At 42.8% G+C, this 16,517-nt stretch overlaps 2 protein-coding genes across 2 annotated transcripts; one reads left to right on the top strand and one right to left on the bottom strand.

Annotated features, from left to right (window-relative positions):
- The first annotated feature begins 1,668 nt into the window (after positions 1 to 1,668).
- Positions 1,669 to 3,532, top strand: LOC135512037 (transcription factor Jun-like). The gene has a single exon (XM_064933639.1). The coding sequence runs from the start codon at positions 2,061 to 2,063 to the stop codon at positions 3,024 to 3,026; it is 966 nt and encodes a 321-aa protein (XP_064789711.1). The 5' UTR covers positions 1,669 to 2,060; the 3' UTR covers positions 3,027 to 3,532.
- Positions 3,533 to 4,707: 1,175 nt separating this feature from the next.
- On the bottom strand, positions 4,708 to 16,075 carry tada1 (transcriptional adaptor 1). Its single transcript, XM_064933627.1, has 8 exons — positions 15,761 to 16,075; positions 15,471 to 15,562; positions 15,077 to 15,142; positions 14,692 to 14,789; positions 13,458 to 13,670; positions 10,266 to 10,417; positions 7,321 to 7,477; positions 4,708 to 5,511 (listed from the first exon to the last, which is right to left on the bottom strand). The coding sequence occupies exons 1-8, from the start codon at positions 15,832 to 15,834 to the stop codon at positions 5,359 to 5,361; spliced, it is 1,005 nt and encodes a 334-aa protein (XP_064789699.1). The 5' UTR covers positions 15,835 to 16,075; the 3' UTR covers positions 4,708 to 5,358.
- Positions 16,076 to 16,517: the final 442 nt, after the last annotated feature.

Genomic DNA, 16,517 nt, shown 5'->3' with positions numbered 1-16,517 from the left:
ACTGGTGAGTGAGTAATCTAACTTTCCTCTATTTATGATCAACACATGCTAAGTGAACTCTCCACATTTTGGTCTGAGCAGAGCACAGACAGGAAGAGTGTTTTCATGTACTGAGGGTCCATTGCTACAACAAAGGACAGCTTGTAGCAGCTGGGCCGGGTTCTAAACGAAACTCTTGATTAGAAACCTCCATGCAGTGGAAGCAGCTGGCTGAGCCAGGGGAGGAAGGTGGTGTTATCTAGAGGTTACCCATCAGGCCACTGGACAGGAAACAGGGACAGAGAAACAGGAAGTATGGCCGGGTCAGCGGTAGGTTGATAGGAAAATTCCCCGCTACAGTTATAAACACAGGTGCGTGCTGGGGGAAATGTGTAAACCTCTTTTATCTTCTATAGGGAGCTGCTGCTGAGGGACTGCTGTGAAACTAGTCTCAAGTACTACTAGCTTCATACAGAGAATGCATGAGTGTGTGAGGGAGGGAGGGCGAGAGAGAGAGAGAGAGCATGCGCACATGTTTTTGTTTTTTGGCCTGTGTTCATCTGGTGTGTCCCTGTGACTGTGTACATGTTTGTGGGATTGGAACGTTGTCATTGAACCCATTTGTTGTTAGTATCATTATTGTGACAGGAGGAACAGACTTTCCTAAATATCCCAATCTGGAATTCCAAGTGAAGGTGTCAAATACCTCCAAATGGTGGTGGTTGTTGTGCCGTCAAGGCAACATGAGGGCAAGCATGACATTTCTATTCAGTTTGTGGCCTGTGGCTGAAGTCTGTTCACTTATTTATAGTCAGGGTTAAATAGAATGTGTTGAATATTGCAAGGAGTGAGCAGACAGAGTTAAAGCTCACGGCAAGGCCCGAGCAGAGACACAATACCAACACTATCAGTCAGACAGTTTGCTTGAGACTGAGGAGCACCTCTTTGAAGCCCAGTGAGCTCTACTGGAACTGGAAGGAGTTTCTTCACATACTGCACATGAAAATCATAAATATAATAAACCATAGACTACACCTATTTGGGGAAATATTTCATGAAAAATACAGTTACAGAGTTGGCTCCACTTTACATTCAGTAATGGTAATACCTTGGCTATGTAGTTGCATGGTAGTAACTGTGTAATTAGTGTAGGAAGGAACACATTGTTGATACAGTTGCTTATTTGTTATACCTATACTCTGTACACCAAACACCCCTTAAAATGTGAGGCACAATGTTATATTTGATATTTACTTGAACATGATCATTCCCCTTCATAACGTATCACATGAAAAACAAAACAACCCCCTGCCCACCATCACTCTGTCACACGCACCAGAAGTATATCACATTTCCATGCTTTCACCCACAAAGTCAAAGAGCAAAAGAAAGAAAGCAAATATTGTGAAAGCTGATTTTAAAAGGTAATCTGGTCAACCTGACTGAGATTGGGTCACAAAATAAAGCGGGTAAGAAGATATTCAAAAACAAAACGTAATCCCAGAGGACAACGTTCCTTTTACTGCATTACCTAATCCCATCAGCCTTTGCGGGAGGCGGGAATATGGCTGGTTGTCAACGCAACATGCATGTCATTAAAAAAGTAACGCCCATCACATCATCTCAAACCAATAGGAAGCCTCATACATGACATCATTGTTATTTTCAGTATAGCAGCAGCTTAGAAGTGGATAAAGTTCGTCTCCACGTTGGAAGTGGTAGAAACTACATTGTGTCGAGTCAGACACAGTATCTGCATAAAGAAGAAAAACCTTATTTCAATAGGCGAATCGAATATTTTTTCAATCCTAATTGAAACAAAGACGCCTATCGATTGAGGAAGTAAAGTTATTTTGTTTGTTTGATACTATTATTTTATAAAGTCTCAAGAAAAGTTTCCACATCGGACATCAGGAGTTGTCCTCCGAGTTGAAATTCGAAAACTACTTGTCCGAGGACTGTAAAAAGATTGGGGACATCAGATTGCAATTTATTACTCCATATTGTTTATAGTAATTTCGACCTTTGATGTTGGGATTTTTATTCCAGCTATTATATTCGCGATAAAGGCCCGTCAATTGATGCCCACCAAGATGGAAGCTACATTATATGACGAATCTATAAATGGTCAGCAAGGCGCAGTGGGCGGATATCATGGGTTTAACCCGAAAACCCTGAAGCAGAGCATGACACTGAACCTCAACGACCCTAAAATGTTTAAACCTCATCTGCGGGCGAAAGCTATCGACATCCTGACATCCCCTGATGTGGGATTATTAAAACTGGCTTCCCCTGAATTGGAAAGGCTTATCATCCAGTCCTGCAATGGGCTGACGACTCCGACCCCAACTCAGTTCCTCTGTCCCAAGAACATCACCGACGAGCAAGAGGGTTTTGCCGAGGGATTCGTAAAGGCGCTCGCGGAGCTTCATTATCAACAGCATATGCCCAATGGCAGCTCTGACGCTCAAGCCAATGCTGCCAACAACATGGCACCCTCATCTACTGTGTCGGACAGTCCTATACCCTACAGCTGCACCGTGCGCCCCGACCCACCTGAATACACAAACTTGGGCACTTTCAGTCGGGCTGTCAGCTCTGCGTCGGCACTTAACGGCGACAGACACTCCTCCGCTAGTTACACGGCCGCCCCGTCCCAAACCCACATCGAGCCCCAGCGGCCACCCCAGCATCCACGGCTACAGCATGCTCGGCTACAGTCATTCAAAGAGGAGCCCCAGACGGTGCCCGAGATGAGCGGCGATACCCCTCCGCTGTCTCCTATCGACATGGAGAGCCAGGAGCGGATAAAAGCCGAGAGAAAGCGCTTGAGAAACAGGGTGGCCGCGTCCAAATGTCGGAAAAGGAAGCTGGAGAGGATCTCGAGGCTGGAGGACAGGGTCAAAAACCTGAAGACCCAACACACAGAGTTGGTCTCCTCTGCCAACGTGCTCCGGGACGAACTGGCACTGCTCAAACAGAAGGTCATGGACCACGTTAACAGCGGGTGCCAACTCATATTGACGCAGCAGCTCCAGGCGTTCTGAACGGCCAAATACTGCGCTTTGAGCGAGAGACATTTCATTGTGGGACCAAACGCAGCTCCTAGAGGCGAGATACATTACTTCGTCTTTGCGCCTGACAGAGTGGGGACAATATAAACTTATTCGTGGAATAATTAGGCTAGTGGTGGCCAAGGCCAACAAACAGTGCCAGTGCCTGTTGTCCTATGTCTAGTATGTAAATAGTCCAAGTCTAGCACTGAGTTTTCTCACCAGCAACAAGTTGTAAAATGTAACACTATATGAGACATTGCGTTATTGACACACCTTGTGAAAGGACTGACTCACAGGTGTGTGTAGGCTAGGCTACTAGGACTGATACAACTTCCTTACTTTCTTAACATTTACACATTAATACCATTTTGTGAAAGGGTTATAACAAATGTTAGATCTGAATGAATACTTTATCATAACTGTTTTTATGCCTTTTATGCGAAATGTATGTATAAACGACAAAATATAACGTGGAATAAAACTTCTCATTAAGAATATTGTCGCGGTTATAATTATTCAGAATGGGGGTTTCAATGTCGTATTATTGACAGGGAAATAGGTCAATAGTTCAGCCTAGGATGAACAGTGAATTAATTCAATGTTTGTTGACAGTGAAATATGGACAGACAGACCATTGAGTCACTTCTGTGTAGTGTAATGGCTTGGTAGTGGACCGTACTCCTCGACAAACGATTGGACGACATCGTGTCGGAAATGAGCAGCAAGCAGCCAAATATGGCAAGAGAGCTTTGTGAGCCGCTACCTTGTCTATGACGGGTGGGTGTTGGAGACACTCTTTTCACGGCACTTTGATACCAAAGTTACTTTTTCGTTGCCAGTTAGGAGAATTAACGTAGCAGGTTAAGGTTAGGAAGAGGTAGGATTCGCGAAAGTGTGCCTAAAATACGGTGTTCTGTTGAAAATGCTGGTCGGTAGTAGACCTAGTAGTCGTACCAAAGATGGTGGAAAAATTAAGATAGTTCACGCAGGCCGTTTACCATTGAAAAAAAAATTGGAGCATTATTAATTGATTTTTTTTGTAGGCAGAAACTCCTCTATGGTTCGTTGAACAAAGCCTACGGGAAAAGTGAGTTTTTTGGGATAAACGCTAAAAAATAAGGTGGGGTAAACACAGGTTTAGGGGAGCTTATACATTTTGTTCTATGAGATCTTAAGCTAACGTGGCTTTTTTTACACTGAAGCTTTTATGTAAGACCAAACTCACATAAAAGGCTTCATAGTTCATAAAGGTCATGTTAACCGACTAACTATTCTTTCTCCATTAATTTTGCCCAAGGCTGAACAACCAGAGGTAAATCATTTGTTTTTAGGTCTACAAGCTCTATAGCAGCTGTGTCTGGCCTACTTAGTTAATTGAACCGAAGAAGAAAACAAGAGTGGGGTGTCGCACTTCCTCTTCAGTCTCTGGACATACCACTGGTGGTGTTTTACAGAGCTCAAGTGCACATGAGTAATGAGGGGGAACATTCTACACACCTATTCCCAAATATGACATTTCTATTCCACCATAGAAATAGATACACTATTTCATTAATAGAAGTTACAATGGAAGATCAATTAAAATAGATTACTAAATTAAGATTAAAAATGGGCAAATTATGAACATGTAATAGGAAAAAAATGTATTCAATAAAACTTGTGTTAACAGAAGTGTAATATATTTTTTATTTCATTTTGCCATTTTTGACTGATATTAAAAACAATTGGTGAAAAAAAATACAAAACAATTTATACACATTTGCATACATACTGTGATGCATGCATCGCTGTGACAAAATACAGTAAACAAGGACCCAAGTGTAGTTCAGGCAAAATTCTGCAAGAGCATGTCAATATCAAAATAAAAGGGGCCACAAAATTTGTTCACAGAGGTGTGGGAAATACAAAAGTAACACTGACAAATTATCTAACAAAATAAACTCACCCGAAGGTCAGAAATGCACCCAAACTTGTTAACAGTGCATTTAAAAAAAAACAGTCAGAGGTTATGGGAGAGATATAGCTGTGTGTGCATGTGTGTAGACATGTTAGTGCCTTAACAAGCCATGTCTGTGACCATACCACAACACTCCACCAAGCGTTCTAAAACGTTATTGACACTAGTGTAAAGTTGTGTTGCGTGGTGAATTGGTTGCACTCCCTAGTGGAGTGTTAATCCAGTCTTAGAGATCATCCTCTTGCTCCGCTTCAAGGCAGGGTATAGAGCTCACATAGGTGCTTCAACACTGTGTTCATCTCTCCATTTGTCTCTGCCCTACCCAATCACGACCTGTCTGCGTGTCCACCTGACCGTCTGTGTGTCTCAGCTGACAAGCAGGCCGTCCTTCCCTGCGTGGCGTTGGCGGTGCACATGGTCCTGCTCCAGCTCCTCGTGACTTGGGTGCCACAGTCGGGACAGGATACGCTCCATGTTAAGGGCATACATGGTGTGAGAGGGCATCACACCCCGGTGGACCTACATCAAGGAGAAACATATACATTAGCAATAAAGTAGTTTGTTTATTTTTTGATTTCACACACATTTACATAAATGCCTTCTGTTCAGCTTTGCCTTTTGATTAGACAGAATAATGAGTTTGTTTGAATGCAAGTGAAAAGGAAATCAATTAAAATATCAATGTTTTTGGCTATAGGTACCGTGGGGCAAAAAAGTATTTAGTCAGCCACCAATTGTGCAAGTTCTCCCACTTAAAAAGATGAGGGGCCTGTAATTTTCATCATAGGTACACTTCAACTATGACAGACAAAATAAGAACAAAAAAAATGCAGAAATTCACATTGTAGGATTTTAATGAATTTATTTGCAAATTATGGTGGAAAATAAGTATTTGGTCAATAAAAAAAAGTTTATCAATACTTTGTTATATAGCCTTTGTTGGCAATGACGGAGGTCAAACGTTTTCTGTAAGTCTTCACAAGGTTTTCACACACTGTTGCTGGTATTTTGGCCCATTCCTCCATGCAGATCCTCTAGAGCAGTGATGTTTTGGGGCTGTTGCTGGGCAACACAGGCTTTCAACTCCCTCCAAAGATTTCCTATGGGGTTGAGATCTGGAGACTGGCTAGGCCACTCCAGGACCTTGAAATGCTTCTTACGAAGCCATTCCTTCGTTGCCCGGGCGGTGTGTTTGGGATCATTGTCATGCTGAAAGACCCAGCCACGTTTAATCTTCAATGCCCTTGCTCATGGAAGAAGGTTTTCACTCAAAATCTCACGATACATGACCCCATTCATTCTTTCCTTTACACGGATCAGTCGTCCTGGTCCCTTTGCAGAAAAAAAGCCCCAAAGCATGATGTTTCCACCCCCATGCTTCACAGTAGGTATGGTGTTCTTTGGGTGCAACTCAGCATTCTTTGTCCTCCAAAAACGACAAGTTGAGTTTTTACCAAAAATTTCTATTTTGGTTTCATCTGACATTCTCCCAATCTTCTGTATCATCCAAATGCTCTCTAGCAAACTTCAGACGGGCCTGGACATGTACTGGCTTAAGCAGGGGGACACGTCTGGCACTGCAGGATTTGAGTCCCTGTCGGCATAGTGTGTTACTGATGGTAGGCTTTGTTACTTTGGTCCCAGCTCTCTGCAGGTCATTCACTAGGTCCCCCCGTGTGGTTCTGGGATTTTTGCTCACCGTTCTTGTGACCATTTTGACCCCACGGGGTGAGATCTTGCGTGGAGCCCCAGATCGAGGGAGATTATCAGTGGTCTTGTATGTCTTCCATTTCCTAATAATTGCTTCCACAGTCGATTTCTTCAAACCAAGCTGCTTACCTATTGCAGATTCAGTCTTCCCAGCCTGGTGCAGGTCTACAATTTTGTTTCTGGTGTCCTTTGACAGCTCTTTGGTCTTGGCCATAGTGGAGTTTGGAGTGTGACTGTTTGAGGTTGTGGACAGGTGTCTTTTATACTGATAACAAGTTCAAACAGGTGCCATTAATACAGGTAACAAGTGGAGGACAGAAGAGCCTCTTAAAGAAGAAGTTACAGGTCTGTGAGAGCCAGAAATCTTGCTTGTTTGTAGGTGACCAAATACTTATTTTCCACCATAATTTGCAAATAAATTCATTAAAAATCCTACATTGTGATTTTCTGGATTTTTTTTTCTCATTTTGTCTGTCATAGTTGAAGTGTACCTATGATGAAAATTACAGGCCTCATCTTTTTAAGTGGGAGAACGTGCACAATTGGTGGCTGACTAAATACTCCCCCCCACTGTATATCATGGGATGGTACAGCCAATTGAAGCTGCAATCTCCTCACCTGTAACGCTTCCAAGAGATCAAACATGCTGATAGGAGGGAGGGGCGCAGGGAGACTGTCACCAGAACAGGCCAACAGGAGAGCAGCCTGCTGCTCAGTATTGTCTGGTGACACCTGAGGGGGTGGGCCCGTAGGGAGAGACGCACTGGGAGGTGGGCTGGGGACGAGGAGAAAGACAGCGGGTCAGTACGGACATTGATTCAAGAGCATAAAGGTAATCTATTTGTAATGGGTTGGCACCCCCCCTTGGGTTGCGCCGTGGCGGAGATCTTTGTGGGCTATACTCAGGCTTGTCTCAGGATGGTAAGTTGGTGGTTGAAGATATCCCTCTCGTGGTGTGGGGGCTGTGCTTTGGCAAAGTGGGTGGGGTTATATCCTTCCTGTTTGGCCCTGTCCGGGGGTATCATCGGATGGGGCCACAGTGTCTCCTGACCCCCTCCTGTCTCAGCCTCCAGTAGTTTGTGTGTCAGGGGGCTAGGGTCAGTTTGTTATATCGTGTGAGAGAGTCTCTCTCACCCACTCACCCACTCACTCACCTGGCTGTGCTACTGCTCCAGTTTCAACTGTTCTTCCTGCGGCTATGGAATCCTGACCTGTTCACCGGGCGTGCTACCTGTCCCAGACCTATTATTTTTAACATCTTGGCCATGTTCTGTTATAATCTCCACCCGGCACAGCCAGAAGAGGACTTGCCACCCCTCATAGCCTGGTTCCTCTCTAGGTTTCTCCCTAGGTTTTGGCCTTTCTACTGAGTTTTTCCTAGCCAACGTGCTTTAACAACTGCGTTGTTTGGGGTTTTAGGCTGGGTTTCTGTACAGCACTTTGAGATATCAGCTGATGTACGAAGGGCTATATAAATACATTTGATATAAAAGGAAATGCTGCCTGACCTCCAACACCGCAAAGGAGTTCTCTAGGAATAACAAGAAAACCTTACAGAATGGTGAAAAAATGATGCACTACGTTGCCCTTTTTGCACCTTGCCATTTGTAAATGTAAAATATACAGTGCCTTGCGAAAGTATTCCGCCCCCTTGAACTTTGCGACCTTTTGCCACATTTCAGGCTTCAAACATAAAGATATAAAACTGTATTTTTTGTGAAAAATCAACAACAAGTGGGACACAATCATGAAGTGGAACGACATTTATTGGATATTTCAAACTTTTTTAACAAATCAAAAACTGAAAAATTGGGGGTGCAAAATTACTTTCAGTGCAGCAAACTCTCTCCAGAAGTTCAGTGAGGATCTCTGAATGATCCAATGTTGACCTAAATGACTAATGATGATAAATACAATCCACCTGTGTGTAATCAAGTCTCCGTATAAATGTACCTGCACTGTGATAGTCTCAGAGGTCCGTTAAAAGCGCAGAGAGCATCATGAAGAACAAGGAACACACCAGGCAGGTCCGAGATACTGTTGTGAAGAAGTTTAAAGCCGGATTTGGATACAAAAAGATTTCCCAAGCTTTAAACATCCCAAGGAGCACTGTGCAAGCGATAATAAAACTTTCAGCTCATACAAGGAGAAGACTGATCATAGATGCAGCCAAGAGGCCCATGATCACTCTGGATGAACTGCAGAGATCTACAGCTGAGGTGGGAGACTCTGTCCATAGGACAACAATCAGTCGTATATTGCACAAATCTGGCCTTTATGGAAGAGTGGCAAGAAGAAAGCCATTTCTTAAAGATATCCATAAAAAGTGTTGTTTAAAGTTTGCCACAAGCCACCTGGGAGACACACCAAACATGTGGAAGAAGGTGCTCTGGTCAGATGAAACCAAAATTGAACTTTTTGGCAACAATGCAAAACATTATGTTTGGCGTAAAAGCAACACAGCTCATCAACCACAACACACCATCCCCACTGTCAAACATGGTGGTGGCAGCATCATGGTTTGGGCATGCTTTTCTTCAGCAGGGACAGGGAAGATGGTTAAAATTGATGGGAAGATGGATGGAGCCAAATACAGGACCATTCTGGAAGAAAACCTGATGGAGTCTGCAAAAGACCTGAGACTGGGACGGAGATTTGTCTTCCAACAAGAGAATGATCCAAAACATAAAGCAAAATCTACAATGGAATGGTTCAAAAATAAACATATCCAGGTGTTAGAATGGCCAAGTCAAAGTCCAGACCTGAATCCAATCGAGAATCTGTGGAAAGAACTGAAAACTGCTGTTCACAAATGCTCTCCATCCAACCTCACTGAGCTCGAGCTGTTTTGCAAGGAGGAATGGGAAAAAATGTCAGTCTCTCGATGTGCAAAACTGATAGAGACATACCCCAAGCGACTTACAGCTGTAATCGCAGCAAAAGGTGGCGCTACAAAGTATTAACTTAAGGGGGCTGAATAATTTTGCAGTTTTTGATTTGTTAAAAAAAGTTTGAAATATCCAATAAATGTCGTTCCACTTCATGATTGTGTCCCACTTGTTCTTGATTCTTCACAAAAAAATACAGTTTTATATCTTTATGTTTGAAGCCTGAAATGTGGCAAAAGGTCGCAAAGTTCAAGGGGGCCGAATACTTTCGCAAGGCACTGTAGGTATTTGACAGACCTATATCCAGTGATCCTTTTTGCAGGGTGCTGTACTGGCAGCTCTCTTGCCTCACCGAACTGTTACTACTTCTGCTTCATGCACATACAGCACAATATGCTGTTTGAACAACCATTTAGCTAGCTACTACTGAGGTTTAAAAATGGCCCTTAAAGTTGACCCTGGAAGTTTACTTGGAACAGAACAATTAGTTACACTTTATTCTACAGTCAGCTGCTTACCAGGATGTAATTTTCTAACAATAGCATTGTAATTACGATTCAGTTTCTTTGCGATTCATTGACACAAATAGTTAGATATTTAATTGAACATTCTTCTAGTTGATGTGAGGTAGATGACAGTGGAGAGCTGCAGACAGTTGACCTCTGACTTCCTTACCATTCAGTGACGATTTGGTAGGCAGCCAGGCTGTTCTTCAAGTAGGGCTGTGGGGTGACATGACTGCCGAAGGCGTAGGGGAAGTGTCCGTCACGCAGCCGGTAGGCCTTCCTCCTGGACACCACGGCAGTCAGCACATCCTTCAGGTGGTTCTATGGTAGTGGAGGGACAACAGGTTAAATACAGTAGTAACCTAGAGAATCCTGATTGGACTGCTGATGTTGGAGGGGGTGCAAAGGGGGAAGCCAAAGCATCCATCAAAGCATAAAATAATCTGTCCTAGGTTCAATCCCAATACACCCCCCCCCAGTTTTGCACGATCCCGTGAGCCACATCGAGTCAGATTGGCACCCGAATTCAACTTTGGGCGAGGCATAGTGCCTTTTCAGCCCTCCAGTTGGCCTTCCAAACAAAGTGAAGAGAGATGCAGACTTCCCATCGAGTCACAGACTGAGAGGTTCCCAAAACTCCCAAGAAGCTCCCAAGGCTGGAGAGTTGCTTCCAAAAAAACAAAAACACTAGGATGGAAGCAAATTTAAGTAATTACAACTTCATAACAAATCATGCAAAAAAATGTAGTTAAGAGGAATATATTAGTTAATGTAGAAACAAACGATTATGCATATTTTTGTCAACGTTAACTTGTGAAAATGTCTATCAAGCCACAGTGCATTCGGAATGTATTTAGACCCCTCCCCCTTTTCCAAATTGTTACATTACAGCCTTATTCTAAAATGGATTAAATAAAACATTTCTCAATCTACACACAATACCACATAATGACAAAGCAAAAACAGGTTAAGAATTATTTGCTAATTTAATTTAAAAAAACTGAAATACCTTATATAAATAAGTATTCAGACCCTTTGCTATGAGACTTGAAATTGAGCTCAGGTGCATCCTGTTTCAACTGATCATCCTTGAGATGTTTCTACAACTTGGAGTCCACCTATGGCAAATTCAATTATTTGGACATGATTTTCAAAGGCACATACCTGTCTATACAAGGTCCCACAGTTGACAGTGCATGTCAGAGCAAAAACCATTCCATGAGCTTTGAGACAGGATTGTGTCAAGGCACAGATCTGAGGAAGGGTACCGAAACATATCTGCAGCATTGAAAATCCCCAAGACACATAGGCCTCCATCATTCTTACATGGAAGAAGTTTTGAATCACCAAGACTCTTCCTAGATCTGACTGCCAAACTGAGCAATCGGTAGGAGACGGGCCTTGGTCAGGGAGGTGACCAAGAACCCAATGGTCTCTCTGACAGAGCTCTAGAGTTCCTCTGTGGAGATGTGAGAACCTTCCAGAAGGACAACCATCTCTGCAGCACTCCACCAATCAGGCCTTTATAGTTGAGTGGCCAGTCGGAAGGCACTCCTCAGTAAAAGACACATGACGGGGCGGCAGGTAGCCTAGTGGTTAGAGCGTTGGACCAGTAACCGAAAGGTTGCTAGATCGAATCTCCAAGCAGACAAGGTAAAAATCTGTTGTTGTGCCCCTGAGCAAGACAGTTAACCCACTGTTCCTAGGCCGTCATTGCAAATAAGGGTTTGTTCTTAACGGATTTGCCTAGTTAAATAAAGGTTCAATTTAAAAAAAAAAAAAGACAGCCCGCTTGGAGTTCGCCAAAAGTCACCTAAAAGACTGATCATGAGAAGCAAGATTCTCTGGGCTGATGAAACCAAAATTGAACTCTTTGGCCTGAATGCCAAGTGTCACATCTGGAGGAAATCTCGCACCATCCCTACGGTGTTTTTCAGCGGCAGGGACTGTGGGACTAGTCAGGATCGAGGGAAAGATGAACAGAGCAAAGTACAGAGAACTCCTTGATGAAAGGCACTATGGAGCAGGTTAAGACCTCAGACTGGCACCTTCCAACAGGAGAATGACCCTAAGCACACAGCCAAGACGAGGTGTGGCTACGGGACAAGTCTCTGAATGTCCTTGAGTGGCCCAGCCAAAGCCTGGACTTGAACCCGACTGAACATCTTTGGAGAGACCTGAAAATAGCTGTGCAGCGACACCCCCCCCCCCATCCAACCTGACAGAGCTTGAGGGGATCTGCAGGGAAGAATGGGAGAAACTATAGCTAGCTATATGGTGTTTGACATGTGTATGAATGTAATTCATGGTGTTTAATGCGTTAGGGACTCCTGAGCAAACCAGGTTGTCACCTTGTGAAACCCGGTGAATGTAAAGAATCTCGCTAAAGCATTTACCCCAAATTGAATAAACAATTTTTGTAAGCTTGCCTTGGTCATTTAAAAAAAAAAAAAATGTTTCAAATTCAAATCATTGATCTTCCTCATAGTAACGTTAGAGATTGACAATATTTGTCATGCAATGTAGCTGAAGTAACATAGTTAACTATTTTCCTACTTATGTGTAGTGCAGGATAAAAACATTTTAAAAACTATATTCTATGGATGTGAAGCTTTGTAGCCAATCTCTATATGGACACAAATGTTTGGTATAAATATTAATTCAGAACAGTTTTAATTACTTCCACTGATTAACCATTAATCCAAGAAATTGCAGAAAATGACAGTGAAGAAAATGCGACTGTTACTTGTCAAACTGTTATTATGGAATTAAAGTCCTACTTCAGTACTACTCCACATTGAACCAAAGCCAGAAGATATGTAGATTAGGGCACATTGTTGTTTTGCAGTTCTTTCATTTGTTGCTCATATGGTAAGAACATATGCTGCATGAGAGAAAAAAATATAAAAAAAAAAAAAAAAATTAAATCGATTAATTTTCTCTTATTTAACCAGACAAGTCAGTTAACTGCCCCTGAACAACTATCTTGCTCAGGGGCAAAACAACAGATTTTTACCTTGTCAGCTCGGGGATTCCATCCAGCAACCTTTTGGTTACTGGCCCAATGCTCTGATCACTAGGCTACCTGCCGCCAGTACAGGCATTGTGATAAACAAGGCTTGACGTCAATGAATTGCGTGGTAAACAATCCTTTGGCGGTTTCTGCTGTGCGCCAATGATGTAGAGATGTCCCATTTCCTAGGGTTACGATATCTCTCCCTACCACTAGTTGCTCCATTTGAGGGACACTCAAACGACGGAGAGGGTTAAGGGGGGGTGGGAAATTGGGATTAATCCCTAGACTGAAAACAGGAATTCTACAACCCTTCTCATATCTTGTACCAGTATAGCGCACACATACCTCCACAGCGTGGATCATGGTGCTGACAGCGTCCTCCATGACGTTGTCTAGGCCCAGCTCGAAGGCGGTGACCATCATGCGGGCCTCTAGCTGGCCACGGGTGGGCAGCAGCAAGGTATGGGCACTAAGTTTCAGTTCGTCCTCCTCACCCCCAGCCTCCCGTGGGCTAAAGGGCTGGGCCGCACTCAGAGGGTTCTGGGGCTGGAAACGATGCTGAAGATGCCATGGGTCACACACACACACAGTATTATACTTCAACAGAAAGATGATCTAAACCATATATTATTGCCACCTCCCATTATTCAAGGGCAACAATATTCTTTATAAACACTACGGAAGAAAATGAGGAAGTATGATCACATTTGTTACATGTGTGTTAAGGATTCTGACCAACAAAGAAAAGTTTACACATATCAATCCCATTCCTGCTGATCTCCACTGGCTACCTGTTCCTCAAAGAATGTAATATAAAATTATCCTCCTGGTCTACAAATCCCTAAATGACATCAGACCAACCTACCTGTCTGACCTACTCTCACCCTATGAACATCCACGCACCAAACTACTCCTAGGACCATGCCCCTAGGACCAGGCTCCACACAATGGGTGACTGTGGCCTTTCCTCCCACGCACCACGCCTATGGAACTTCCAGATAATCTTAGGGCTGTTCAGGGGGATGGGTATAATTTGTGGAACGTTCCAACAGGAATCTGTTCTAAAAACTTCAGAAATAACAAGGTTGCCAACAAACAATGCATATAAAGTTGTATAGCGGCAGAATGATACCGGGTAGGGAGTGGGCTAATTAATTATGTTTTTTCACTCACCATGTTTATTCTGAAAAATGTCTGTCCTCACTCTGGTAGCCTATTGACAAACATTAAGAATAAGATACGTGATGAGTTGATGCCTATTCGGCAGCTATTTAGCTAATGTTAGGTGAATTGATCATGTTACTTCGTATGCATTTGTTGGCAACCTTGTACTTCAAAGTTTTTGGAACAGATTCCTGTTGGAACGTTCCACAAATTATACCCACCCGTTCAGACTGCTTTTAAAGCAAGCCTTAAGACTAATCTCTATCGGCTGGCCTACCGTTCTTCCTAGACTGATTGTTACTTTCATTAGAGATATATCCATCTATTTTCCCCCCTATTCTATTTTATGCACTGAGATTATTCTTGATAATGAAAAGCACTTTACAAAATGTATACATTATTATTAACAACTCACATCAAATTTCTGTCTGGAGGAGAACTTCTTCTTTCCTTTGGCGGGCTTGCCAGGCTTGGAGGCTGAGCCACCTGCCCATTGCAAAGATCCAGCACCCTCTGGAAAAGAGGAGGTTGCAGTCAGGTTTGTGGTCAAGCCTAGTGGTTAGAGTGTTGGACTAGTAACCAAAAGGTTGCAAGATCAAATCCCTGAGCTAACAAGGTACAAATCTGTTGTTTCTGCCCCTGAACAAGGCAGTTAACCCACTGTTCCAAGGCCGTCAATTAAAACAAGAATTTGTTCTTAACTGACTTGCCTAGTTAAATAAAGGTAAAATAAAAAAAATACATATGTGAGGAAACTGTTTCAATTAAGATATCGATACATTCTACATTGGAAAACCTACCTGGTGTGGAGATGATGATCTGACAGCGAGTGAGAATGGCCAGGAGAAAGTCATTGTGGACATGAACTGAGAGGGTGGAAAATTGGGAGAGTTAGCTTTGAAATGGTTTCTTTTTTTGCATTGAACTGTAGCTCTGGTCGCTGTGCAGATCAGACGCATGGATAGTGCCGGTAAATAAAGTGCTCACATTACGTATTTTGGACTAACGACACGACAGCTCGCTAATTCAGAGAAAAGTTCATCGGCACTCTAGTAACATTTTGACTTTGGTGAGTAACACAAGTATAATGAAGCCAGTCACCAAAAACGCGGTTAATGGAAAGATGCAGGGCTCCACAGACCAGCTTGGTCCAACACACAGAAACAGAGAATGTCGAATAATATCTGCACTAACCGTTGTCTTGTGCCAAAAGGCGACGAGCCTCGATGTCAAACTCTTCCTTGCTTATCTTCTGTTTGAACCACAGCTTCAAGTTCGCCCAGTAACTTTAAAATATGCAATTGAGGAAATAAACATTCAGTAAGATTGCGAAGGTTACACTGGTCACTGCATAGCCGTTTGCAGACAGCTAACTTTAGCTAGCTTTGCTATCTATTTGTAGACGTTTAAACCAACTATCGAAATAGGAAAGTAAAACAAACATACCGTGTAAGGACAACGTCAACCAACGGTAGCATACTTACTGTTTGACATTATCACCAATTGCTTCTGTTAAATTTTTCTTAGCAATTTCAAGCTCACTAGCATGGGCTGCCATAACGACTATAATTGTGTGACACACTCAGATTAGTATAATGCCGCGTTCAAAGGAACTCGGAATTCTGGAAAAACGATCTCCGACTGTGGAAAATAAACGTAAACAGTCATCCAATTCGGAATTCCAACTCCGGAACTCTGGCCTCTTTCTAGTGTTCCGACCTGAAGATCACAGAAGTCATGATTTGACCACGTATTTTTCCAATTCCCAGTTGTTTTGAACGCGGCATTACTAACCCTGTGACGTACTTATTCCGCTCATGCGCTGCATCTTCTTCTTCTATCCTCGGAAGTGTGTGCATTAGCTAAAAGTGTAACAGTACCACCTATGAACTTGGAATATAAGCAAACACACACCTGCAATTGGCCTTTTTTTCCAGCAGAGAGCACACATGCCTCAGGAGACAGTGCTGTGTATTAATTATATCCCTCAGTGGCTGTGTATGAGCAGATATGATTTAGGTTTTACAATCCAACATAGCTATAGGTGCAATTTAGGTGTACCCATGTGCACGTTGCCATTAGGCACAGATCAAGAATCAGCAAAACATACTTTATTTTAGTGTGGGACAATGTCCTCATTCTCGATTGATTGTTATTGGGTTAAATATTGTACTTTTTGATTCAATATATGCATGTTAGAAAAATATACAGCTTTTCAATCCAGTGTATTATGTACAAAAG

The sequence above is a fragment of the Oncorhynchus masou genome, chromosome 3 (assembly GCF_036934945.1).
Source record: "Oncorhynchus masou masou isolate Uvic2021 chromosome 3, UVic_Omas_1.1, whole genome shotgun sequence".
Classification (NCBI taxonomy): domain Eukaryota; kingdom Metazoa; phylum Chordata; class Actinopteri; order Salmoniformes; family Salmonidae; genus Oncorhynchus; species Oncorhynchus masou.
This window is presented reverse-complemented; position numbering and strand designations above follow the sequence as displayed.